The sequence below is a fragment of the Trichomycterus rosablanca genome, chromosome 7, assembly GCF_030014385.1.
Source record: "Trichomycterus rosablanca isolate fTriRos1 chromosome 7, fTriRos1.hap1, whole genome shotgun sequence".
NCBI lineage: Eukaryota > Metazoa > Chordata > Actinopteri > Siluriformes > Trichomycteridae > Trichomycterus > Trichomycterus rosablanca.
In genome coordinates this window covers 22,557,981-22,585,729 of record NC_085994.1, presented here as the reverse complement: position 1 = coordinate 22,585,729, position 27,749 = coordinate 22,557,981, and the positions used below count along the sequence as shown (strand labels likewise).

At 40.9% G+C, this 27,749-nt stretch overlaps 1 protein-coding gene across 1 annotated transcript; it reads right to left on the bottom strand.

Annotated features, from left to right (window-relative positions):
• Positions 1-201: 201 nt before the first annotated feature.
• si:ch211-251b21.1 (uncharacterized protein LOC571720 homolog) lies at positions 202-27,749 on the bottom strand. Its single transcript, XM_062998523.1, has 10 exons — positions 27,728-27,749; positions 27,405-27,470; positions 14,297-14,328; positions 14,031-14,210; positions 9,967-10,193; positions 9,718-9,815; positions 5,297-5,514; positions 3,735-3,954; positions 3,400-3,644; positions 202-1,039 (listed from the first exon to the last, which is right to left on the bottom strand). Exons 1-10 carry the CDS (start codon positions 27,729-27,731, stop codon positions 941-943), a joined length of 1,389 nt encoding a protein of 462 aa, XP_062854593.1. The 5' UTR covers positions 27,732-27,749; the 3' UTR covers positions 202-940.

Below are 27,749 nucleotides of genomic sequence, written 5' to 3'. Positions count from 1 at the left end.
GGGGGCTAACAAACCATGTAGAGAAACAGATGGACTACATTCAGTGATTGTAGAACTACAAAGTGCTTCTATATGGTAAGTGGAGCTGATAAAATGAACAATGTGTGTAGAAACAAGGAGGTGGTTTTAATATTATGGCTGATCGGTGTATATATGCAAACCTTAGTGATGCCATATTTTTAATGTATAAACGCCACACACTTGCTCATTCATGTGTATTCTTTATTCTCAGTTGTGTCTTCTGTTCATGAAAATCACTAGGACTGCCAATACGTTACATGCTTTTGTTAAAAAAGGACACAAACAAAATACATAGATCGATTTTTTTCATAAGGCATTTAAATTTTAGGCATCCAAATTTACGAGCTGGCATTTAATTATAATCAAGAGTAAACATACTACTGCTTCATAGTTTTAGTAATACTGTAATTGTTACAATGTGTTAAAAGAAAAACCTTTAAAACTTGATTTATTACCATCATATATTTTCAGTATAAAAAAGCAATAACAGCAAGGCATAAAACAGTACCTAAATCATCCAATCCTACACAGTCTTATTTTAAATAACATGAACCAAAACTTTCTAATAGCCCTCTGTTAAAGTAGCAAGTGTTTACATTTAACCTACCTATCACACATGTAATGTTAAATGAATATGCATGAATACTGTATATGACAGTGTAATTTGCAACCTGCATCAGACCCAACCGCAGACATGATGGTGCTTTGCATGATTCACGTTAAACATGATTGTTTCGTCCAACTAGACATATGATGACGATAATGTTCAAATTTGTAAGTTTTATGCCTTTTACATATAGTTTCTATAATGATTAGATTGTAATGCAGACATTTAGTTTGGTTTAATAAAGCACATAAATGAAATAAAGAACATAATGAAATGTAACTTAGCAATGCTTTATAAAACTGCTAAGCAGAGTTAAGCTTTGCTTTTCTCGGAAGTTTCCACCGCTGTCCTCTCTTCCCTTTTTCCGAACCGCTGACTGAGTTCAGAAGTCAGTACAGAACAGCAGGATTTCTAGAAAAAAGACAGTTACAAAATCGTGAATATCATAAAATGTGTAGGGCAGCCAAAAAACGGAGGGACAGATTGAACCCAAACAAACTGAGGCACCTGTTCTTTTGTCATAGTATTCGTACAGGTATTTGAAATGTCTACCAAAATTTTGGTGATGTTAGGGTGCATTCACATAAGAAGTGGCAAAACCGTAACCTTGGTAAAACATCAAGTTCAAGTTCACACTGAAAACATTAAAACCACCTCCTTGTTTCTACACACATTGTCCATTTTATCAGCTCCACTTACCATATAGGGGCGGCATGGTGGCAAAGTGGGTAGCACTGTTGCCTCACAGCAAGAAGGTCCTAGGTTTGATTCCCAGATGGGGCAGTCTGGGTCCTTTCTGTGTGGAGTTTGCATGTTCTCCCCGTGTCAGCGTGGGTTTCCTCCGGGTGCTCCGGTTTCCTCCCACAGTCCAAAGACATGCAAGTGAGGTGAATTGGAGACACTTAATCGTCCATGACTGTGTTTGATATAACCTTGTGTGAACTGATTAACCTTGTGTAATGAGTAACTACCGTTCCTGTCATGAATGTAACCAAAGTGTAAAAACATGACGTCAAAATCCTAATAAACAAACAAACAAACTTACCATATAGAAGCACTTTGTGGTTATACAATTACTGACTGTAGTTCAGGTAGTCAGGACTCTCCCAGGACCACTACAGAGTAGGTATTATTTGGGTGGTGGATCATTCTCAGCACTGCAGTGACACTGCCATGGTGGTGGTGTGTTAGTGTGTGTTGTGCTGCTATGAGTGGATCAGACACAGCAGCGCTGCTGGAGTTTTTAGACACCTCACTGTCACTGCTGGACTGAGAATAGTCCACCAACCAAATATATCCAGCCAACAGCGACCCGTGGGCAGCGTCCTGTGACCGCTGATAAAGGTCTAGAAGATGACCAACTCAAACAGCAGCAATAGATGAGCGATCGTCTCTGACTTTACATCTACTAGGTGGACCAACTAGGTAGGAGTGTCTAATAAAGTGGACAGTGAGTGGACACGGTATTTAAAAACTCCAGCAGCGCTGCTGTGTCTGATCCACTCATACCAGCACAACACACACTAACACACCACCACCATGTCAGTGTCACTGCAGTGCTGAGAATGATCCACCACGTAAATAATAGCTGCTCTGTGGTGGTCCTGTGGTGGTCCTGACCATTGAAGAACAGGGTGAAAGCAGGCTAAAAAGGTAGGTAGAGTAATAGATGGACTACAGTCAGTAATTGTAGAACTACAAAGTGCTTCCATATGGCAAGTGGAGCTGATAAAATGGACAATGTGTGTAGAAACAAGGAGGTGGTTTTAATGTTATGGCTGATCTGTGATCTTTCTTCCTCACTGTTGCACTTTTAAACTTGTGTTATAGCTTGGGGTGCTGAGAAACTAAAACGCTTATCATTAAAAAAATCTTAACCTGGCTTGATGTACTAAAAGAATGACACAGGAACACTAGACCTCTCTTAATTATTACTGCTCATAAGTTCTTTCCACCACTAGAATTTCTCGGTATATATATATATATAGTTTTATCCATTTTCTCTGTATTAGCGTGTCCAAATGCCCGATTGCATTATGCTTCCTCTCCACCAATGCCGATCCCCACTCTGATTGAGGAGAACGAAGCTAACCCACGCCCCCCTTAAAATCAGTAATTTGCATTTTGTCACCTACACTTTGACGAGTGCAATGCGGATCAGCACTGTGTACGAAGAGACACACCCTGACAGCACTCTTTTCCCGTCTCTGCGCAGGCGCCATCAATCAGCCAGCAGAGGTTGTAATTGCATTAGTTATGAGAGAGACCCTATCCCGCTTAATATCCCACCCCTGTCTGAACAACAGGCCAATCGTTGTTCATGTGGCTGCTCAGCCCAGCCGTCAGGCAGAGTGTAGATTCGATAAGATGTATCAAAATCAAAAGAACGGCATGTGTTTTATCGCTGCGTCACCTGAGCGGCAACCTCGGTTGTTGTTTTAATACAATAAGTCACGTTAAGTTTTGTTCATGTTAAGCATTCATATGCACAGAGTCACTTTTACTGCGTCATATAAAATAGTTCGGCTCATTGGCGGCGCTGCAAGTGCAAAAAGGTATGCGGTGCACGCCAGTTGGGGAAGCACCGCCACACTCCATAGGAAATAACGGCACAGTCAGGGCAAAAGCGGTTTTGCCGCCGCTCATGTAAATGCGCCCCAACACCTCCACATATATCAAAAAGTATTAAAAGTTTACATAGATATTCAATGGCCAGAAGTGGCTTTGTCACTTGCAAGTGTAAATGCATTACAACACAACGTCCTGCTCACCTGCTGTGTGTTAGCGATCCTTCTTGACTTTGCTGCCAGCTCCATGAGGGCCAAAGTGAGTCCCAATCCCAAGCCGAGCGCCAGAAATAAGAAGACGCCCTTCAAGTTGCTGGGCTGAAGAGACGAAGTTGGCGCGCTTTCATCGATGCAACTGCTCGCCCACCATTTTCTGCGCAGATAATCCAGCTCCCCAAACTCACTCAGCTTCAGGATGGCTACACTTAGGTTCTTCAGCATGGGATTTCCTTAGAACACACACACACACACACACACACACATTACATAAAATTTGTAAAATACATTTAATTATGCTTTCTGAAGTGACTTTGTGTTACCTAGACGAACTGCGATGCTGTAACCTCTCATTCCGATGACATCAGAGCTGCGAGTTAGGTTGCAGTCTCGTGCCACGGCTAGATCAAAAGACACGGATTCTCCAATGAAGGCATATTTTCCTTCCTGAGCCATGCGGATGCCATGTTCCATCGTCTCAGCGTAGCTCTGCTGCCTTTCCATATTCTCATAAATGCGCTGGTAGACAGGATTGTTTGAGTTCTGCTTGAACACAGAAGTGTCATGTACTGTATGGTGTGATTTCAGTAAATATGCATTACATACTGCCATACTGAGGTACAACATGTAAATGAAAACAAGCCCTCATTACTGATGACAAGCTAATTGACTTAGAGCTGTCCAATTATGCTACCTCTTCAACAAATACATTTCTGGAGCTACCCTGGTTAAATGTAGGTGCTATTGTAGTAGGGTGACCATACCGGCACTTAACAATAGCGGATATAACAACATAAGCAAGGGATTACTTTGGCAAACCTTTGTGAAGCACTACAATACAGAGTTACATGCAACAAATGCCACTACAAACTGTACTGTGCAAAAAAGAAGCCTTATGTTAACCATGTCCAGAAGCGGCGTCGACTTCTCTGGGCTTGGAGGCATCTAGGATGGACCATTGCACAGTGGAAACGTGTATTGTGGTCAGATGAATCAGCATTTCAGGCGTGTGCTCCGGACCAAAGACAAAAAGGACCATCCAGACTGTTATCAGTAACAAGTCCAAAAGCCAGGGTCTGTCATGGTATGGGGCTGTGTCAGTGCCCTTGGCAAAGGTCATTTACACTTCTGTGATGGCAGCATTAATGCAGAAAAGTACATTGAGATCTTAGAGCAACATATGCTGCCTTCAAGACGTCATCTTTTCCAGGGACGTACATGTATTTTTTAACAAGACGATGCAAAACCACATGCTGCACACATTACACAGGCATGGCTGCGGAAGAAAAGGTCCTGGGTTCGATCCTCAGGTGGGGCGGTCAGGGTCCTTTCTGTGTGGAGTTTTCATGTTCTCCCCATGTACACGTGGGTTTCCTCCGGGTTTTCTCCCACAATCCAAAGACATGCAAGTGAGGTGAATTAAAGACACTAAATTGTCCATGACTGTGTTCGATATAACCTTGTGAACTGATGAGCCTTGTGTACTGAGTAACTACCGTTCCTGTCCTGAATGTAACCAAAGTGTAAAACATGACGTTAAAATCCTAATAAACAAACAAACAAACAAGACGTGTTTGCAGGAAGAATGGGACAAAATAAAAGCTGAAACACTAAATCACTTGGTATCCTCGGTGCCAAAACATCTTTTAAGAGTGGTAAAAAGGAATGACAACATTACAAAGCGGTAAATGCTTTACTGTCCCAACTTTTTTTGGAATGTGTGAAATGCAGGAATGGATGTTTATTAATAAATGAAATGAAGTTGAGCAGACAAAACATGAAATATCTCAGGTTCATCCTGTCTGTAATCAAGTAAATGTTAGGAACACGTTTTCTGATTTGGGGTTGTAGTTGTTTTTATTCTTTAGGACCAAGCATTCCTTACCTTGAAGAAATTACAAGACGAGGAACCCTTAATGGTACCATAAGTAACGACATTCTGGTTGGCCAGGTCCTCAAAGCTCTTAATTGACAACTCTTTGTTATCCGAATGCAGCCAAGAGCTGAGGCTGGCGAAGTAGCAGGCTAGTACGATCAATGAGAAGATCCACCAGATGGCAGTAATGACCCGTCCTGGCAAAGACTTGGGGTGAGGTCCAGCACCTGCACAATAGAGAATGATTCTCTTTAAAATTCATTTGTATCTATAAAAAATAAAGTAAATTAAGTTGCTATTATAATCATAAATAAGTATTGCAAGTATTTAAATAGAACACATACGTGTATTTCTTACATTAGGATAACTGTAACGGGGCGAGCGTCTTCTGTAGTTTTAAAAATACTACATTTCCCACAAGCCATCGCGCTCATCAACGACTATTAACGACACCTGAGTTGATTACTATATTAATGCGCGTTCACGGGAACGTGGTGCTTAGTCTTTGATAGTCATTGACTAAGCCGGTATGCTATCGGGTATTCCCGAGAGGTATATTTATTTTATTTGTTTATTTAGCTATTCAGAAAAGAGTAGAAAAGAAAAAAAGAAAGAATCTAGAAATTAGTTCTGAACGTCAACAGCGTTGTTGAGGTGATTCGGAGTCTGTTCACGTTCACCTAGGCGAGATTTACTCCTCCGCGATCAGTGTGGTTTTTATTACTTTAAGTAGTATAGTGCGCAGACACACAGCCGTAACAATCATTTAATGTGCAATGCTGTCCGTGTAGCCCAGGGGGTAGAGAACAGTTCTTACACTGAACTGGAGTAACACGAGCACTACCAAACTCATTTATACAGTGGTACCTTGAAACTCGACGTCCATTGGTTCTGGGAGTGGCGTTGAGTTTTAAGTTTTTTATTTTTCTCACAAGGATGTATGGGAAACCTGTTAATGCATTCCGTGATTGTGTAGAACTGCATATATTTTAGGCTTATGTAAATAAATGGGTTATTTTTGACACACACTGAAAATAACACAAATATACTCTAAGAAAAACGCATACAATTACAAACAGTTAAAAATCAAAGATTCAAAAAAACCCTGCTGTTTACCTTCTGTTTTCTTATGCTTCTTAATTAGTGGAGAGAGCTTATGAGCAGTAATAATTAGGAGAGGTTTAGTGTTTCTAAGTCGTTCTTTTAATACTTTGTTACATTATTATTATTATTATTATTTTAATGGTTTTCAGATGTGTTTAGACTCTCTCGGAAAAGGTGATTCTTACAGTTTCTCAGACCCCTGAGCTGTAACACAAGTTTAAAAGTGAAACGGGAGGAAAATCCTGCTTAACACATACATGTGGAGCTTTCAGAGTGAATTTGACTGTACATTTTCCACACAAATGCAGATTCGTCTCATGTTCGCTTGACGTTTTACCGCACCACTCAAAACAAGCGCTGAGCAAAGCAGCTTTCTCGATAAAGGGTGTTGAGTTTCAAAGATTTTGAGTGTAGGGGACGTTGAGTTACAAGGTACTATTGTACTTTTCTTTTCTGCACAGTGGGTCCAAACTGTGTGCTAGTGAATAATAAAAGTAAAAGCAATAAAGGTCAATTTCATAATTATTATTCACCACACACGATCCTAGCAACCCTGTTATTAAACCTTAACCCGTAATGGTCTCACCAAAGGACATAATGTCTACAAATTATTTATTTGCATTTCTTAGTTTCTTGGGACTATACAAGCAACAAACTATTTCTTACTAGTGCACACTCATATTAAATGAGCCTCTACCAAACAGTTGAGATGATCACAAAAATGATACTTTTCATGGATGATTTTTCAGCCGCTAGCTTCAAGTTGACGTGTTAAAAAGGCTGATTTCTGAAAACCACAGTGTCATCTACCAGTATTTTTGAGTTTAACACATGTCGACCAAGTAGTAGATACGGCCCAAACAAGATTATTTAAATACAGCTTATTTTCACTCAAGTATTTAGACCAAATAGTTGAGCAGACAGAGTTAATGCAACACAAAAAACTCCATTAATCAGTGTTACACCTTGTACTGGTGTTTCACCTGTGCCTTGTTAAGATCAAGTACCAACTGCAACCTCCACAGCTTCTTTCCCCAGGCTATCAGTCCTACAGCTTTCTGTTTTAAACTACTATACATGCACTTAAATACACTTGCTGTATGTACATATGCATCTGTATACTGTATATCAAGCCATAATTTTCCTGAACACATAGGCACCCTACCCTATTACTTGGAATAATATTCATTTAAATTTCTACAGTTTATATCTCCATTCCATTGCTTTTTTTATTACTTAAAGTTTGTCAGCGTACTATATTTCTGTTTAGATAAATGTCTATGTTTATATAATATACCTTTTCTATATTATTCTATTCTATATTATTAAGAAAAATTCCTTGTACACCTGGCACTTGGTGAATAAATGAAGGCATCAGTGCCAATCCACATCCTGTGCCAAGCGTTTTCATGTATTGTTTGACTCTTCTTAGATCTTGACCTTTGCTTTACACCTTTAAGTGTTGCCTTCTATAGTCTGTTTGCCGAGCAACTGACCTTGGCTTGTTTTTTGACTTTGAGCACTTGAATTGTGTCTTCGATTTGTCTGCTTCGTGTTTGTTGAGCACTGTAAATAAACCTGAACTTGTGTTCTAAACTGCTTGTGTGGCATGCGAGCCCCATGTTTGTGCTGCAATTTGTACAGATGCTCATAAGAATAACTAAGAAGCAGACAATTAGGGCAATACAGGGCAGTGGTAGGTCATCGGTTAAGGTACTGGCTTATTAAGATTGCAGATACATGCCCTTCTACCAATGCTATGCAAAGTATTTGGCACAACTGTAAGTCGCTTTGGATAAAAGCATCTGCTAAATGCTATAAATGTAAACCTACTGTAGGTGTAAATAACTGTGCCCTCTGAAAAGGTGGGACCTACAGAGAAGGATCAAAGCAATGCAAGAAAGCAAATACAACAGCTGTAGTAGGCGAATGTCAGCATGAAAGCCAAGCCTAATCAGGGTCATTTTAGGCCCTATATATTATTATTCTGAATTTAATAATAGTGGTTGTTAATATAATACAAGTAATTTGTACAGACACGGAGGAAAATAACTCAGAAGCAGTTTGACCAATGGTTTAGTGTAGGGCATGTACATAATCGGACAATTGGATCAATACAGGGCAGTGGTTGCTCAGCGGTTAAGGTACTGGCTTAGTAATCTGAAGGTTGCTGGTTCATGCAACCCTACACCAAGTCAGCACTGCTGAGCCCTATGAGCAAGATTTGTAACCTTCAAAAGCTATGCAGTGTATTTGGTCACACTTGTAAGTCACTTCAGATAAAAGCATCTGCTAAATGCTATAAATATAAAGCACATGTAAATAATTGTGCTGTGTGAAAAAGTGGGACCTACAAAAAAAGGAAATACGACGTATGACCAAGGGTAGTAGCAAAGTCTTACTCTAATGTTATATATACACCGACCAGACATAACATTATGACCACTGACGGGTGAAGGGAATAACACTGACTATCTCTTCATCACGGCACCTGTTAGTAGGTGGGATATATTAGGCAGCAAGTGAACATTTTATTCTCAAACTTGATGTGTTAGAAGCAGGAAAAATGGGCAAGCGTAAGGATTTGAGCCAGTTTGACAAGAGCCAAATTGTGATGATTAGACGACTGGGTCAGAGCATCTCCAAAACTGCAGCTCTTGTGGGGTGTTCCCGGTCTGCAGTGGTCAGTATCTATCAAAAGTGGTCCAAGGAGGGAACAGTGGTAAACTGGCACCAGGGTCATGGATGCACGTGAACGTGGGGGGAGTGAATGCTGGCCCGTGTGGTTCGATCCAACAGACGATCTACTGTAGCTCAAATTGCTGAAGAAGTTAATGCTGGTTCTAATAGAAAGGTGTCAGAATACACAGTGCATCGCAGTTCGTTGCGTTTGGGGCTGCATAGCCGCAGACCAGTCAGAGTGCCCATGCTGACCCCTGTCCACTGCCGAAAGCACCAACAATGGGCACGTGAGCATCGGAACTGGACCACAGAGAAATGGAAGAAGGTGGCCTGGTCTGATGAATCATGTTTACTTTTACAGCACACCTTCAGGGGTCTAGTGAAGTCCATGCATTTGAAAGGTCAGTGCTGTTTTGGCAGCAAAAGGGGGAACAACACAATATTAGGAAGGTGGTCATAATGTTATGCCTGATTGGTGTATATCTTGACAAAAATTCAAATTTCTAGGACATTCAAGTGACCAGGCCTATGAAGTAATTTTGATTTAGAATTTGATTATAGTAGTTTTTAATAAAGTACAAGCAATTTATAATAGTGGTAATTGCTCATATGCACTGAACTCATATTGCTTGATTTTTTCTTACCTTGAAGGGTTAGGGCTCCAACGGTGTACCAGAAACTGTGTGAGATGGTGAAGTGGTTCTCCTCTGTCTCTGGCTGGTCCCATTCACGTGGACTAATTCTTCATAAAACACACAAAGCACATAATAATTATCACAATCCAGATCTACTTCAGTTTTCTATCTGAAACCAGTTCACTCAGGCTACTATAATATTCTTACTATGATGTCTTGTATGATGTTGAAGAAGAAATACGAGTGAGCATATCTTACCGAGCCACCAAGAAAATACAGAAGGATGTGAGTAGGTAAGCAACGAACAGGCCGATCCACATCTCGGTAGAGAAGAGTTTAAAAAAGCTAAAATAATGTGAATCATCGGAGTCCAAATTCTTCCTGAGGATAAAGCTCAGGCCTGTCTGCATGAAGGGTTTGGTCATGTCAACGACTGTCTCCCGAAGAGCAGTGATGGTCAGCGGTGCCATAGCCAGGTCTGCTTCCTGCAAAAAAGCAAATGAAATGTTTCATTTTAGCTGAGATGAGTTGATGTTGACCTCCACTCCTGACTGAGGAGAGCCGTGACTAACACACGCCCCCTCCAACACGTGTTGAGTAGCCTATTGCATCTTTTTACCAGCATGAGGTGCACCGATCAGGCATTACATTTATAACCACCTTCCTAATATAGTCTTGGTCCCCTTTTTGCTGCCAAAACAGCCCTGACCCATCGAGGCGTTGGCTCCACTAGACCCCTGAAGGTGTTCTGTGGTATCTGGCACCAAGATGTCAGCAGCAGATCCTTTAACTCCTGTAAGTTATACAGGGGCCTCCATGAATCGGACTTGTTTGTCCAGCATGTCCCACAGATGCTCCATTGGATTGAGATCTGGGGAATTTGGAGGCCAAGTCAACACCTCAAACTCGTTGTTGTGCTTCTCAAACCATTCATGAAGCATTTTTGCTTTGAGGCAGGGCGCATTATCCTGCTGAAAGAGGCCACAGCCATCAGGGAATACCGTTTCCATAAAGGGGTGTACATGGTCTGTAACAATGCTTAGGTAGGTGGTACGTGTGAAAGTAACATCCACATGGATGGCAGGACCCAAGGTTTGCCAGCAGAACACAGCCTTCGCTTGTCTTGGCTGCCTGTTTACCACTGTTACTTCCTTGAACCACTTTTGATAGATTCTGACCACTGCAGACTGGGAACACCCCACAAGACCTACAGTTTTGGAGATGCTCTGACCCAGTTGTCTAGCCATCACAATTTGGCCCTTGTCAAACTCCCTCAAATCCTTACGCTTGAACATTTTTCCTGCTTCTAACACATCAAGTTTGAGAATAAAATGTTCACTTGCTGCCTAATAGATCCCACCTACTAACAGGTGTCGTGATGAAGAGATAATCAGTGTTATTAACTTCACCTGTCAGTGGTCATAATGTTATGCCATATATATATATGTATATGTATGTACAGTATATGTATATGTGTATATGTGTGTGTGTGTGTATATACAGTGTATCACAAAAGTGAGTACACCCCTCACATTTCTGCAAATATTTTATTATATCTTTTCATGGGACAACACTATAGACATGAAACTTGGATATAACTTAGAGTAGTCAGTGTACAACTTGTATAGCAGTGTAGATTTACTGTCTTCTGAAAATAACTCAACACACAGCCATTAATGTCTAAATGGCTGGCAACATAAGTGAGTACACCCCACAGTGAACATGTCCAAATTGTGCCCAAAGTGTTAATATTTTGTGTGACCACCATTATTATCCAGCACTGCCTTAACCCTCCTGGGCATGGAATTCACCAGAGCTGCACAGGTTGCTACTGGAATCCTCTTCCACTCCTCCATGATGACATCACGGAGCTGGTGGATGTTAGACACCTTGAACTCCTCCAACTTCCACTTGAGGATGCGCCACAGGTGCTCAATTGGGTTTAGTCCATCACCTTTACCTTCAGCTTCCTCAGCAAGGCAGTTGTCATCTTGGAGGTTGTGTTTGGGGTCGTTATCCTGTTTGAAAACTGCCATGAGGCCCAGTTTTCGAAGGGAGGGGATCATGCTCTGTTTCAGAATGTCACAGTACATGTTGGAATTCATGTTTCCCTCAATGAACTGCAGCTCCCCAGTGCCAGCAACACTCATGCAGCCCAAGACCATGATGCTACCACCACCATGCTTGACTGTAGGCAAGATACAGTTGTCTTGGTACTTCTCACCAGGGCGCCGCCACACATGCTGGACACCATCTGAGCCAAACTAGTTTATCTTGGTCTCGTCAGACCACAGGGCATTCCAGTAATCCATGTTCTTGGACTGCTTGTCTTCAGCAAACTGTTTGCGGGCTTTCTTGTGCGTCAGCTTCCTTCTGGGATGACGACCATGCAGACCGAGTTGATGCAGTGTGCGGCGTATGGTCTGAGCACTGACAGGCTGACCTCCCACGTCTTCAACCTCTGCAGCAATGCTGGCAGCACTCATGTGTCTATTTTTTAAAGCCAACCTCTGGATATGACGTCGAACACGTGGACTCAACTTCTTTGGTCGACCCTGGCGAAGCCTGTTCCGAGTGGAACCTGTCCTGGAAAACCGCTGTATGACCTTGGCCACCATGCTGTAGCTCAGTTTCAGGGTGTTAGCAATCTTCTTATAGCCCAGGCCATCTTTGTGGAGAGCAACAAATCTATTTCTCACAACCTCAGAGAGTTCTTTGCCATGAGGTGCCATGTTGAATATCCAGTGGCCAGTATGAGAGAATTGTACCCAAAACACCAAATTTAACAGCCCTGCTCCCCATTTACACCTGGGACCTTGATACATGACACCAGGGAGGGACAACGACACATTTGGGCACAATTTGGACATGTTCACTGTGGGGTGTACTCACTTATGTTGCCAGCCATTTAGACATTAATGGCTGTGTGTTGAGTTATTTTCAGAAGACAGTAAATCTACACTGCTATACAAGCTGTACACTGACTACTCCAAGTTATATCCAAGTTTCATGTCTATAGTGTTGTCCCATGAAAAGATATAATAAAATATTTGCAGAAATGTGAGGGGTGTACTCACTTTTGTCATACACTGTATATACATATACGTATATATATATATTTGCTAACACCCTGAAACTGAGCTACAGCATGGTGGCCAAGGTCATACAGCGGTTTTCCAGGACAGGTTCCACTCGGAACAGGCTTCGCCAGGGTCGACCAAAGAAGTTGAGTCCACATGTTCGGCGTCATATCCAGAGGTTGGCTTTAAAAAATAGACACATGAGTGCTGCCAGCATTGCTGCAGAGGTTGAAGATGTGGGAGGTCAGCCTGTCAGTGCTCAGACCATACGCCGCACACTGCATCAACTCGGTCTGCATGGTCGTCATCCCAGAAGGAAGGTGACGCACAAGAAAGCCCGCAAACAGTTTGCTGAAGACAAGCAGTCCAAGAACATGGATTACTGGAATGCTTTGTGGTCTGACGAGACCAAGATAAACTTGTTTGGCTCAGATGGTGTCCAGCATGTGTGGCGGCGCCCTGGTGAGAAGTACCAAGACAACTGTATCTTGCCTACAGTCAAGCATGGTGGTGGTAGCATCATGATGGTCTTGGGCTGCATGAGTGTTGCTGGAACTGGGGAGCTGCAGTTCATTGAGGGAAACATGAATTCCAACATGTACTGTGACATTCTGAAACAGAGCATGATCCCCTCCCTTCGAAAACTGGGCCTCATGGCAGTTTTCAAACAGGATAACGACCCCAAACACAACCTCCAAGATGACAACTGCCTTGCTGAGGAAGCTGAAGGTAAAGGTGATGGACTAAACCCAATTGAGCACCTGTGGCGCATCCTCAAGTGGAAGGTGGAGGAGTTCAAGGTGTCTAACATCCACCAGCTCCGTGATGTCATCATGGAGGAGTGGAAGAGGATTCCAGTAGCAACCTGTGCAGCTCTGGTGAATTCCATGCCCAGGAGGGTTAAGGCAGTGCTGGATAATAATGGTGGTCACACAAAATATTGACACTTTGGGCACAATTTGGACATGTTCACTGTGGGGTGTACTCACTTATGTTGCCAGCCATTTAGACATTAATGGCTGTGTGTTGAGTTATTTTCAGAAGACAGTAAATCTACACTGCTACACAAGTTGTACACTGACTACTCTAAGTTATATCCAAGTTTTATTTCTATAGTGTTGTCCCATGAAAAGATACAATAAAATATTTGCAGAAATGTGAGGGGTGTACTTACTTTTGTGATACACTGTATATATGTATACGTAGTTTAAAGAATATATATAAAAAATTAAAATAGCTCACCTCTCTGGCAACCTCTCCAATCATTCCACTCCAGTTGTTGTGTTCATCTTTAGCCCCATATCTGCCATCCTTTACCACCTGAATCTTGTACTTAAAGCCCAGACTTTTGGAGAGACTGGACAGCAGGTCAATACAATAGCCCTCAAACTCTGAGCCTTTCAACATGGTGTATGGTTCTTGCTAAAGAACAAAGTAAGTCATGGTTAAGCAAAACAATGAATTATACAGAAGGCAAATAATCTTCAGATTTTATTTACATCACCTACCTTAATGGTCGTAACCCTTAGTTGCTGTGGTTCTAAAGATAAGAGGACAATTGTGTTATTACATTGGTACAATAGTATTTCATATGCTTTTATTTTACCATTAAACATCATTAAACATCTATTCTAAAACCATACATATTAATATGCAGTCTGTCTTTCAGATCAGTCACAAATCTAACTAAATAAAAGAATTGACAATACATTGGCATTGTCAATACTCCAGACATGTATCTTTATGCAGCGAGAAAAAAATTACTGGGGTTAGAGGAATAACTAAGACCATTATCCTGAACAGGCTAATACTTTTCAGTGAAATGGAAAGTGCTTAATGCACTCACACTGGCTTACTGTGTACTCTACAATGTACCATTGTACTCCATCAATCTGAAGTCAGTCTCCCTTTTCTAGGCTCTTCTTAGGAGGATTTACATAATATATTCGGAAATTGACTTCTTGAGCTTGCATTCAGCCACAACAGCATTAGTGAAATCAGGTACTACAGTTGGATAAGGGTTAAGGTGAAGTTTGTGCAGGCCAGTCACTTTCTTCCGCACTTGACTCTTAATAATGTATGTTGCTATTTTACACTGCAAAAAGATATGAACTTAATCTGATCCATATGGTGAGCTAGCAATTGAGACCACTTCACCTACCAAGTTCAATGGTTATTGGGTTTGGAAGTTGATAGTAAGAAACTAAGAACAATTTTGATGCTATTGTGGGAGGAAATGTTAATTTAGACTAGAAATATTAATATATAATTAATTACTACTTAGAACATGTAGATATGCTTAGAGCATTGTTGCCAGTAATCATTCCAACATTCCAAGAATACTGGTGCAATGGAATGTTACTGGAAAATGGTGTGCGTGACAAGAAGTGCGCCAATTACATTGTATGACCATCAAAGTTCTGGTTTAAACCAGTTCCTGTGTTCTAGTAATCTTTTAACAATGTAATCTCCCACTGCCCTACAAGGTCACTGATGGGAGTATAAAGGGTGATTGTTTTCTTTCCCTCTCATCACATGCTCCAAGTTTCTATGTGAGACTTTGTCAGTGCAATCCTTCTCTGCAGACCTCTTTTTTACTCATTCAGTCTCTGAGGTATGTTATGAAGGGGGTTTTAACCCTTTTATGCTCATACCTTGTTACATATAGATTGGATTACTGCAATATGTCTTTGAACTGGTTCAAAATCCTACACCACTCCAGCATTGGCATCCTAACACTGGCTTCCAGTACACCACAGAATCCAATATTTTTACCCAATTGCATTATGCTTCCTCTCCACTGGAGCTGACCCCTGCCCCAATTGAGGAGAGTGAGACTGTCACACGCCCCCTCTGACACGTGTGCCGACTGCATCTTTTCACCTGCACAAGGTAACTTCCTATGCCGATCAGCTTTGTGCACGGAGAGTCGCACCCTGATCAGCATTATTCCTCGACTCTATGCAGATGCCTTCAACCAGCCAGCAGAGGTCACAATTCGCTCAGTTATGAGGTCCCCAGCTCTGGTGTGCTAGAGTGTTTTTACCGCTGTGCCACCTGAGCGGCTGTATGTAAGAATTAACAAAGGATCTCTTGCTCGTCTTTGAACTGGTTCAAAATGCTACACCTAGAATGTTAACTGGTAAGAATGAGAGAGAACACACTCCAGTATTGGCATTCTAACACTGGCTTCCAGTACACTACAGGATCCAATATCAAATAGCATTGATGGTTTTTAAAGCTTTGAATTGACGTATCCCTACATATGTTATTGATATGCTTAGTATGTATGTGCCCTCTGCTCATTTTTTGAGGCCATTAGCAGGAGCATGTCACAATGCCTATGGCAAACTAAAAGTAACTAAAATGTCCAATATAACCCAATCAACTGTCTCCCAATGAAGGTCACATGGATGTATGTTTAATTCTGATTCATTTCTAAGCAATCAGCAATCACAATAATAATTAAAGTGTTTCCACATACTTTTACATGTACCATTTTATTATGAATAGTAAATAATTAAGCTGTATTAAGCCCAACATAGATTCATTTAACTCACGACCTCCTTGAGCCCTATAAGCCGATTATAAAATCTTTAATTAGGAAAATGCAGAAAATGCTACGTTAAAGATAAAACGGGGGAAAAAAAGAAGATAAACGCTTCATCACAACTCTTGCAGGACATTTTTGGCAGCGATTGAAACGTTTCACCATGCTGTGTTGTACTTTGTAATGCTTTTCAAACGGAGGCAAATTTCCCCTAAATTTACTAGACAAGGACAATGTCCCTTTTGTGAAGCCACTCCTTTCAGCTAAATCCCAAGCTCCATGGCCAATGATCATCCTTTAAGAGAATGAGCTATTATAGGACGGGGAGAACGATGAACAGCAGGGTGTTGTTGTAGAGCCCATAGTACCTCCCATGGTTAAATGATTGCTCAGTCCAAATGTAAATTGGTTCCAGTTTCTGAGAAAGAGATGCCTTCAAGTGCTGGGAAAGTGCCCTTGCTTTACAGGCTACTGCTCCCTTTTGTTTGCTTTTTTATTAGATTTTTTCCCTCAGTGTTAACATGATCTTTAGAGGAATAAAAAATCTAAGCCTGACTGGGATTTAAATGATTGTTTTAATGCATTTTGTTTGCTGTAGTTTAGATGTTATTCATTTAGATTTTTCATTTATTGAACCATGCTCAGCATTATCATAATTAGTTTGTCAGTTCCTGTGCGCCTTCGTGTTTGTTTGTACCTATTTAATAGGGATGTAATGATACACTCTACCCACAATGTGATGCTATTTACGATACTGGGTTCACAATAATTTTTTTTCCACAGTAGACCCTTGAGTTACAAACGGTTTACCATACGAACATTTCGGGTTACAAACGATCTTTTTCAACTTAAAATACAAACAAATTTCGGATTACGAACAGAAATTCACTAAACACGTGACATCACAAACAAGTTGACTCCAACCGTCTCTCTCTCTCTCTCTCTCTCTCTCTCTCTCTCTCTCTCTATATATATATATATATATATACAGTGTATCACAAAAGTGAGTACACCCCTCACATTTCTGCAGATATTTAAGTATATCTTTTCATGGGACAACACTGACAAAATGACACTTTGACACAATGAAAAGTAGTCTGTGTGCAGCTTATATAACAGTGTAAATTTATTCTTCCCTCAAAATAACTCAATATACAGCCATTAATGTCTAAACCACCAAAAGTGAGTACACCCCTTAGTGAAAGTTCCTGAAGTGTCAATATTTTGTGTGGCCACCATTATTTCCCAGAACTGCCTTAACTCTCCTGGGCATGGAGTTTACCAGAGCTTCACAGGTTGCCACTGGAATGCTTTTCCACTCCTCCATGACGACATCACGGAGCTGGCGGATATTCGAGACTTTGCGCTCCTCCACCTTCCGGTTGAGGATGCCCCAAAGATGTTCTATTGGGTTTAGGTCTGGAGACATGCTTGGCCAGTCCATCACCTTTACCCTCAGCCTCTTCAATAAAGCAGTGGCCGTCTTAGAGGTGTGTTTGGGGTCATTATCATGCTGGAACACTGCCCTGCCACCCAGTTTCTGGAGGGAGGGGATCATGCTCTGCTTCAGTATTTCACAGTACATATTGGAGTTCATGTGTCCCTCAATGAAATGTAACTCCCCAACACCTGCTGCACTCATGCAGCCCCAGATTATGGCATTCCCACCACCATGCTTGACTGTAGGCATGACACACTTATCTTTGTACTCCTCACCTGATTGCCGCCACACATGCTTGAGACCATCTGAACCAAACAATCTCATCAGACCATAGGACATGGATCCAGTAATCCATGTCCTTTGTTGACATGTCTTCAGCAAACTGTTTGCGGGCTTTCTTGTGTAGAGACTTCAGAAGAGGCTTCCTTCTGGGGTGACAGCCATGCAGACCAATTTGATGTAGTGTGCGGCGTATGGTCTGAGCACTGACAGGCTGACCCCCCACCTTTTCAATCTCTGCAGCAATGCTGACAGCACTCCTGCGCCTATCTTTCAAAGACAGCAGTTGGATGTGACGCTGAGCACGTGCACTCAGCTTCTTTGGACGACCAACGCGAGGTCTGTTCTGAGTGGACCCTGCTCTTTTAAAACGCTGGATGATCTTGGCCACTGTGCTGCAGCTCAGTTTCAGGGTGTTGGCAATCTTCTTGTAGCCTTGGCCATCTTCATGTAGCGCTACAATTCGTCTTTTAAGATCCTCAGAGAGTTCTTTGCCATGAGGTGCCATGTTGGAACTTTCAGTGACCAGTATGAGAGAGTGTGAGAGCTGTACTACTAAATTGAACACACCTGCTCCCTATGCACACCTGAGACCTAGTAACACTAACAAATCACATGACATTTTGGAGGGAAAATGACAAGCAGTGCTCAATTTGGACATTTAGGGGTGTAGTCTCTTAGGGGTGTACTCACTTTTGTTGCCGGTGGTTTAGACATTAATGGCTGTATATTGAGTTATTTTGATGGAAGAATAAATTTACACTGTTATATAAGCTGCACACAGACTACTTTTCATTGTGTCAAAGTGTCATTTTGTCAGTGTTGTCCCATGAAAAGATATACTTAAATATCTGCAGAAATTTAAGGGGTGTACTCACTTTTGTGATACACTGTATATATATATACATTCGGACAGCGGATGGTGTTTTCCCGGTGTTTTCTTTATATTTTGTAAAATTTAATATTAAAATGCCCCCAAAGAAGGTGCAGAGGAAGCATAGTGGTGAGAAAATAAAAAACACTTTGTTGTTGTATAATTACTCCTGCCAGTAGCTGTCACTGTGTATCAGACAGAGGGGACGGTGAGTAAGAGAGAAGAAGGAATTCGGCTCAGTAAAGTAAAGTATTCTTTTTTTCGTGCAATTACACCTACAAAATACAACACTGTTGAAATAATGAAGGAAATAATAGAGAAATATGAGAGTTATTGTTGTTTGTGGTAGATACATTTTATAAAAAAAGAAGGAAATGTATTATGGTGTATGCAGTGGTGGTTGCTGGTCTTTCAAAGAGGGGAAGCTGCGCAAAATCCGCGATGGGACTGAAGCTCCCAGTGATAGCTGTCAATCAAAACGGGATCCAGCCTTTCGACTGATCCTCCAATCATCTTGCAGAAGCTCAGCGTCCAAACCCGCCCACAGCTCCATTCACCCCCAGAGACGCTCAGCGTCCGGGGGCGGGACAAAATCACGGCATTTATCCAATGCCCGGTGAGTTTCGAAGCAATGAAAAAAAAAACCCCATGCAGCCCCATAGAAGTGAAGAGACGCTCAGCTTCTGCGGGTAAATGCATTGACGCTAAGGGAATGTATGAGAAGTTCGAGTCAGTCGATTTGTGATAAGTAGCTGATTCTGAATGAACTCGTCTTCGAGATGAACGTGTTCTAACGCATTTGTAGTCAATGAAATGTTAACACAACTGTACATATTTGACCATTTAATTTTTGACATTTTAGGGGAAGCTGAGCTTCCCTTGCAGTCTTAGAGAAATCGCCACTGGGTGTATGGTACAGCACACGTACTGTACTGAAATGTGTGCTTATGTACAGTAGAGTACTACTGTGTATTGTTGCTTATTATTGTTTATTACAGTAATGTCTATTCTATAATTTAAGATTAAGGAAAAATATACTTGTATTTATAACAAAAAAGAGCATTTAAGACATTAGAAGGGTTAGGTAAGGGGGGAGGGTTTGGGAGGTCTGGCACAGATTAATTCTATTTACATTATTTTTTATGGAAAAAATAGGTTCAACTAACGAACATTTTGACTTAATAACAGCCCTTCGGAACCAATTAAATTCGTAAGGGTCTACTGTATTTTTTTTTTAAACAAAATGAAATTGAAGGCAAATTTATTTTAAAATTTATTTATTTTATTATTTCTCTTTAAAAATAAAATACTTTCTTTTATTTATCCCTTTTATTTCTGAGGTAGGTACAAACTATGCCAAATGCTTATTGTGTAAAAAAACTGATTAAATTTTAAAACAAATCCAACATTATATAAATAAATGAATAATACAAATAAAGAAAGTATCCTCACATAAATACATTTGGCTTGAAAATTCCGAACCTGGCAACCCTGTTGTGACGTCAACCAGGCGAGGTGAATAGCGCCAGTGCCCTCTGCTGTTTAAAGTGAATATAGATTCATCTTAAATGAATAACCGAATCAAATCGTTGCACATGTGCACCGATTTTTAACTGTTTTGTGGTGCATACCTATTAATGTCATTATTCCTTATTAAGACCTTGGACCCATGTACCCATACTACCTGAACAGGGTGCCAATCCACCCAAGGGTTTAAAAACCAGAGTAACCAGAGAAACACCATGCAATAATAGGGCATGCAAATCTTACAGAGTCAAGCCAAGACTTCATGCCAATGCCTATTTTAGCTGCATATTACATGTGCCAATCGTAATACACGTGTTGAATGCAGCAAATATGGGTAGCCATAAAGACTAAATCAATATCGCTGACTGTCTGAGCTGAAGAATCCATGATCAAATTGTGGCAAGGCATAGATCTGGTCAAGGTTATAAATCAATATGTAAACCTTTATATTTCCAGGACCACAATGGCTTCAGATTATTTTTGGCACAACTATAAACCCTACTAGAGTAGCCAAACTGGGCATCAGGGCAAGAAGGGCCTTGTTTAGGGAGGTAAGACAGAACCCAGCAAAGTGTAGCAGGTGGGATGTGGCCTCAGCTCCCCAGCCCTCAGTGAGGGTTTCCAGTAAGACAAATATAAAAGGACACAGAAGGGTTAATGGATGCTTTTTAGTTTTGGTTCCTTGCCAGTGGGGTGTACCTCTCCTTACATTTACTGTCTGTTTTCATCCCCCACTCCAAGGGGCATTGTTTTTGGAGTGAGGCGGCCACGGGCCATGCTGCAGTTTATGGTGTTGGTGGATGAGGCTTTTGGCATGGAGCCGGCACAAGCAGCTTTCCCTGGCGCAGGCAGTACCCGCTTTTGGTGGGGTGTAGGGCAGTTGTAGCCTAGTGGTTAAGGTACTGGACTAGTAATCGAAAGGTTGCTGGTTCAAGCCCCACCACTGCCAGGTTACCACTGTTGGGCCCTTGAGCAAGACCCTTAACCCTCAATTGCTTAGACTATATACTGTCACAGTACTGTAAGTCGCTTTGGATAAAAGCGTCTGCTAAATGCTGAAAATGTAAATGTAAATGTACATGCACTGTCATTGGTCCCTCCTCTATGGCTGGGACCTGGGGCCGCCTGGCTACATATACACTGATCAGCCATAACATTTATACTACCTCCTTGTTTTGACACAAACTGTCCATTTAATCAACTCCACTTACCATATAAAAGCTCTTTGTAGTTCTACAAATACTGACTGTAGTCCATCTGTTTCTCTACATGCTTTTTAGCCTGCTTTCACCCTGTTCTTCAATGGTTCGGGACCACCACAGAGTAGGTATTATTTAGGTGGTGGATCATTCTCAGCACTGCAGTGACACTGCCATGGTGGTGGTGTGTTAGTGTGTGTTGTGCTGGTATGAGTGGATCAGACACAACAATGCTGCTGGAGTTTTTAAATACCGTGTCCACTCACTGTCCACTCTTAGACACTCCTACCTAGTTGGTCCACCTTGTAGATGTAAAGTCAGAGATGATCGCTCATCCATTGCTGCTGTTTGAGTTGGTCATCTTCTAGACCTTCATCAGTGGTCACAGGACGCTGCTCACAGGGCGCTGTTGGCTGGATATATTTTTGGTTGGTGGACTATTCTCAGTCCAGCAGTGACAGTGAGGTGTTTAAAAACTCCATCAGCATTGCTGTGTCTTATCCACTCATACCAGAACAACACACACTAACACACCACCACCAGGTCAGTGTCACTGCAGTGCTGAGAATGATCCACCACCTAAATAATACCTGCTCTGTAGTGGTCATGTGGGGGTCCTGACCATTAAAGAACAGCATGAAAGGGGGCTAACAAAGCATGCAGAGAAACAGATGGACTACAGTCAGTAATTGTAGAACTACAAAGTGCTTCTACTGTATATGGTAAGTGAAGCCGATAAAATGGACAGTGAGTGTAGAAACAAGGTGGTTTTAATGTTATGGCTGATCGGTGTATATTATTATTTCTGTGTTGTGTAGTTGTTGTACTTGGTCAAGCTACATTACAAAAGATTGTTGTGTAACGCTAGCCTGAAATTGGTTAACAGCCAGAGCTCTGTCTGCAAAGACAAGATTTTATTAGCTAAAATATGTAAACCATGTCTTAAACACATTGCCCTAATTTGGAAGTGACATATTTTAAAATTAATTTAATTCAGTGTCTATACAAGATTAAAACTCCTACTAATTAAATGTGAGAAATGTCATCTTATATCAGTTCTGCCCGAATGAATCCTGTACGTGTTTCACTGAGCCCTGCAGGAGCCTATCAGTGTCACATAGTGGCACTGACACATGATATCCTTTCTGTTTCGCTAAATATGAAAAGCGTACATGACAACGGAGCCGCAGTCATGTCATCGCCTGTCTCGCATCACTGACTGCTTGGTTATTGGAGGCTAATTGATTACACACTGGCATTGTGGGCAATGGCAGACTCTTTATTTTGTCTCGAATGCAGATCAGTCAGAGCTGTGAGAAACTCAGAAGGAGCACCAGACGGCCACTGGGACTGCCAACTGAGTCAGTAAGATGTCAGACTGGCCTTGGCCCTTCCTACATCCTGCTGGAAGTGTCAATGGCGGAAATATTGATCTACATGCCACTTTGTGTATTCAGCACTCACAGCTGGAGGGATTTGTAAGATTCTTAACTTAAATTTAGATACTATGTTATTTTTTCCTCAGATTTGAAGCACCTTACCACTTACCCATCCACTTACCATATAGAAGCACTTGTAGTCCATCTGTTTCTCTACATACATTGTTAGCCTACTTTCATGCTGTTCTTCAATGGTCAGGACCCCCACAGGACAACCACAGAGTAGGTATTATTTAGGTGGTGGATCATTCTCAGCACTGCAGTGTGTGTTATGCTGGTACGAGTGGATCAGACACAGCAGCGCTGCAGGAGTTTTTAAATACTGTGTCCATTTACATTTACATTTTCAGCATTTAGCAGACGCTTTTATCCAAAGCGACTTACACAATGAGCAATTGAGGGTTAAGGGCCTTGCTCAGGAGCCCAACAGTGGCAACTTGGTGGTAGCGGGGCTTGAACCGGCAACCTTCTGTTTACTAGTCCAGTACCTTAACCACTGAGCTATCTCTGTCCACTCACTGTCCACTCTATTAGACACTCCTACCTAGTTGGTCCACCTTGTAGATGTAAAGTCAGGGACGATCGCTCATCTATTGCTACTGTTTGAATTGGTCATGTTCTAGACCTTCATCAGTGGTCACAGGACGCTGCCCACGAGGCGCTGTTGACTGGATATATTTTTGGTTGGTGGACTATTCTCAGTCCAGCAGTGACAGTGAGGTGTTTAAAAACTCCATCTGCACTGCTGTGTCTTATCAACTCATACCAGCACAACACACACTAACACACCACCACCATGTCAGTGTCACTGCAGTGCAGATAATGATCTACCACCCAAATAATACCTACTCTATGGTGGTCCTGACCATTTGATAAACAGCATGAAGTCAGTAATTGTAGAACTACAAAGTGCTTCTATATGGTAAGTGGAGCTGATAAAATGGACAGTGAGTGTAGAAAACAAGGAGGTAGTGTTAATGTTATGGTTGATCGGTGTATGCTTGCAATATGTCTGTATTATACCTGACCTCAACTCCACTGAATGCCTTGGATTGGAACATCAATTATAAGGCAGACCTTCTCACACCAACAATAATGCCTTACAATGACCTTACAAATGGTGTTTTGAGTAAATTGGCACAAATGATCTCATACACAGTCCAAAGATCTTGTAAGAAGCTGTAACAATGGAGGCTATTATAGCTCCGAAATGGGAACGACCCCATATTTATGCCTACAGTTTTGGAATGGACTGTCCATCAAGTATTTGGTCTACATAGTTTTGGCCATTTAGTGTAGTAAATTAGTAATTTAATTACAGTTACTGTATTACTGTAGTCCTGAGGCAATAATAAGATGCACTGAAGAACCAAAACAGAATGAAAAGGAAGTGCTCAAGTTAAATCAGCTTGGTGGGAGTTAAACTTCAATTTCCTTTTGAGAAAACTGCCTTGAGTTATCTAATCTTAATTTTTGGAATTGTTGTCTTGTTAAAATGCTCACTTCCTCCCTGACCATATTGGTGATTTGCTTATCATTTATTTAATAACATTTAGCTTTCCAGTATAAGATTTCTTAGCAACCAAGCTAACTGGCCTACTAATATCTAAAGCATCTTATCCTTAATGGACTTAATATGTATGGACTTAATATGTATGTTGACTTTTTTACTTATAGATCAACTTGGTTGGTACAAACCAAGTACCAATTAGAGAAAAGGTTAAGAAGCTTCTTAAGGTTCTCGGAGACAAAATTAGTAAACAATACTTAAATGGATAAAGCTACAGAGCTATAGCTAACACCTGAAACATTCCTGTTAAACTTGTGTTTTATTGAAGCAATTGTATTAAGTTTATGGAACCTTAAAGCAGGATCAACAGTTAAAGAGTGAACAATAACCAACTGCACCGTAGCTCTCATATCTCTATATAGCTATCATGGACAATAATGTAGCTTGCACAATTATCAAGACGATCACACTAAGGGCACATTCATATGAGAAGTAACTGCTTTTGCGCCGGTTGTGCCGTTGTTTCATATGGAGTTTGCCACTGACCTTTTCAAAGCGCCTCCAATTAAACGAACTGTTTGATATGACGTAGTAAAAGCAGCTTGAGCAGTACGAACAGTGTTTAACGTGAACAAAACTTAACGTGACTTATTGTATTAAAACAGCAAATAAGAAATTTAATTAGTGGGGAGAACATATGAGCAGTAATAATTAAGAGAAGAGTGTTCTTATGGTCGTTCTTTTAGTATTCTGTCTGAATAGCTTATTCTCACAATTTCTTAGCACACTGATATACAACGATCATGCATAACATTATGACCACCTTCCTATATTGCGTTGGTCCCTTTTTTGCTGCCCTGCAACTGTGATGCACTGTGTATTCTGACACCTTTCTATCAGAACCAGCATTAACTTCTTCAGCAATTTAAGCTACAGTAGCTCGTCTGACCACACGGGCCAGCCTTCCCTCCCGACATGCATCGGTGAGCCTTGTCCGCCCATGACCCTGTCGCTGGGTTTACCACTGTTCCTTCCTTGGACCACTTTTGATAGATACTGACCACTGCAGAGCGGGATCACCCCACAAGAGCTGCAGTTTTGGCCCTTGTCAAACTCGCTCAAATCCTTACACTTGCTTCTAACACATCAACTTTGAGGATAAAATGTTCACTTACTGCCTAATATATCCCACCCACTAACAGGTGACATGATGAGGAGATAATCAGTGTTATTCACTTCATCTGTCAGTGGTCGGTGTATAACACAAGTTTAAAAGTTAAACAGTGAGGAAAATACAGCTAAACACAGATACATGTGGATTGAGTGGTTTTGACGGTTATTTTACTCAAATGCATATTTCTGTCGTGGTGCACTTTGATGACATTTTACTGCACAACTCAAGCCGAGTGCTGAGGAAAGCAGCAGTTTGTGCCGAGGCTCACGGTTTTGTGCTAACAGTGAAGAACTGAGGTAATTTTTTTTTGCAAACAGGACTGGGGTCATTTAAAAGCAATACATATTTGAAAAGAATAGATAACTTTTGGAGAGCACACTGTCTGACTGAAATGTTTGTTGAAGCAGGGCCTTTTGTTGCATTAATGCAGCATTACATTCTAAAAAAATAACATTGACAACTAACAGATAGATAAAAGAATGAAGCTAAAACTTGAATGTTCATCACAGACAGCAATGATGAATCAAAAAAGACCTCTTACTAATGCACCAAATCCACCCCACCCCCACCAACACCACCACCACCTCTTTTTAGTTTACACTATTGTTATGTTACAAGAACCTATTTATAGTTCTTTCCCACATTTGTTTTGTCTGGCTTTGGGTTTTGCATTTAAACATTCAGGGTTTTCTCACCATGCGCCTCTCAAACCACAAGACTTTTTAAGAAAGTATAAATTACATTAAATTAAAATTTGTATTTGTTTTATACAGCGGTACCTTGTAACTCAATGTCCCCTAAACTCAAAATCTGAATGAACAGTCGCTTTGTTCAGCGCTCGGCTTGAGCGGTGCGGTAATACGTCATCAAAGTGCGCATAAGAGATTAAACTGCATTTGTGTGGAATAACCGTCAGATTCACTCTGTAAGCTTCCACTTATATCTGTGTTTGGCTGGATTTTCCTCCTGTTTCACTTTTAAACTTGTGTTACAGCTCAGGGTTCTGAGAAATTGTAAGAATCAGCTTTTTATTTCAGTGTTTTTATATTATATTTGTGTTATATTCATTAACCGGTTTCCCATACATCCTTGAAACTTCACACCTTTTAAACTCAAGGTCAGTCTTAGAACCAACTGACGTTGAATTTCAAGGTACCACTGTATTTGGTTTTTATAGCTGACTTGTGTTGTGGCATAGTAAATACTACCTTAAGGATAAAGTGTATTAAAATTGAGACTATAAGTTATTCAAAAAACATGATTCTTGTCAAATAAATCTTGATTATGGTAACTGATAACGCTCTGACTCTTACATTGAGGAAAGTAATAAGGTGATCAATTACTAGTGATTACACAGATTTGTCATAAATATAGGTTTTATGGATGTTACAGCATAAATGTAAACTATAATTACTTATGCATTTTGTTGCATGTTTAAGGTATTTGTGAATCCTACTTCTGTCACATGTCATTTTGACCCAGGGAGGAGCCCAATGGGTAAAAAGTAAAGGCAGAACAAGGGTTAAAGGAATTAACAGTGGTAACAGACCACCAAAAGTTAAAATGTATAAAAAATTAACATTTATGTGTTTAATCTGTTGATGAGATTTGATATAAAGTTACCTGCAGTACAGGAAACCACAGCTGCTGTAAGCAGGAGAAGCCCCAGAGATGCCATTCTACTGTAGTCTGCATTCAAAACACAAAGCCAAATGTTGCTGAAATGTGCATGGTTAAACACCAATCAGTCTTTAATTTACACATGAAACCAGTAAGAAAAAAATATTAGACATGCCAGTAAACCTACTGTATATTAGAAAGAGCTTGGAAATAATAAAATTATCATTATTATTCTTACTATGTTAAGATCAGTTCATTAAAGTGTTAAACCACATACAGAAGGCATGTTTAAAAAAGCATTTTAGACTTTAAGATCTTAGACTTACCCATGTCTGTGATCAGCTTTCT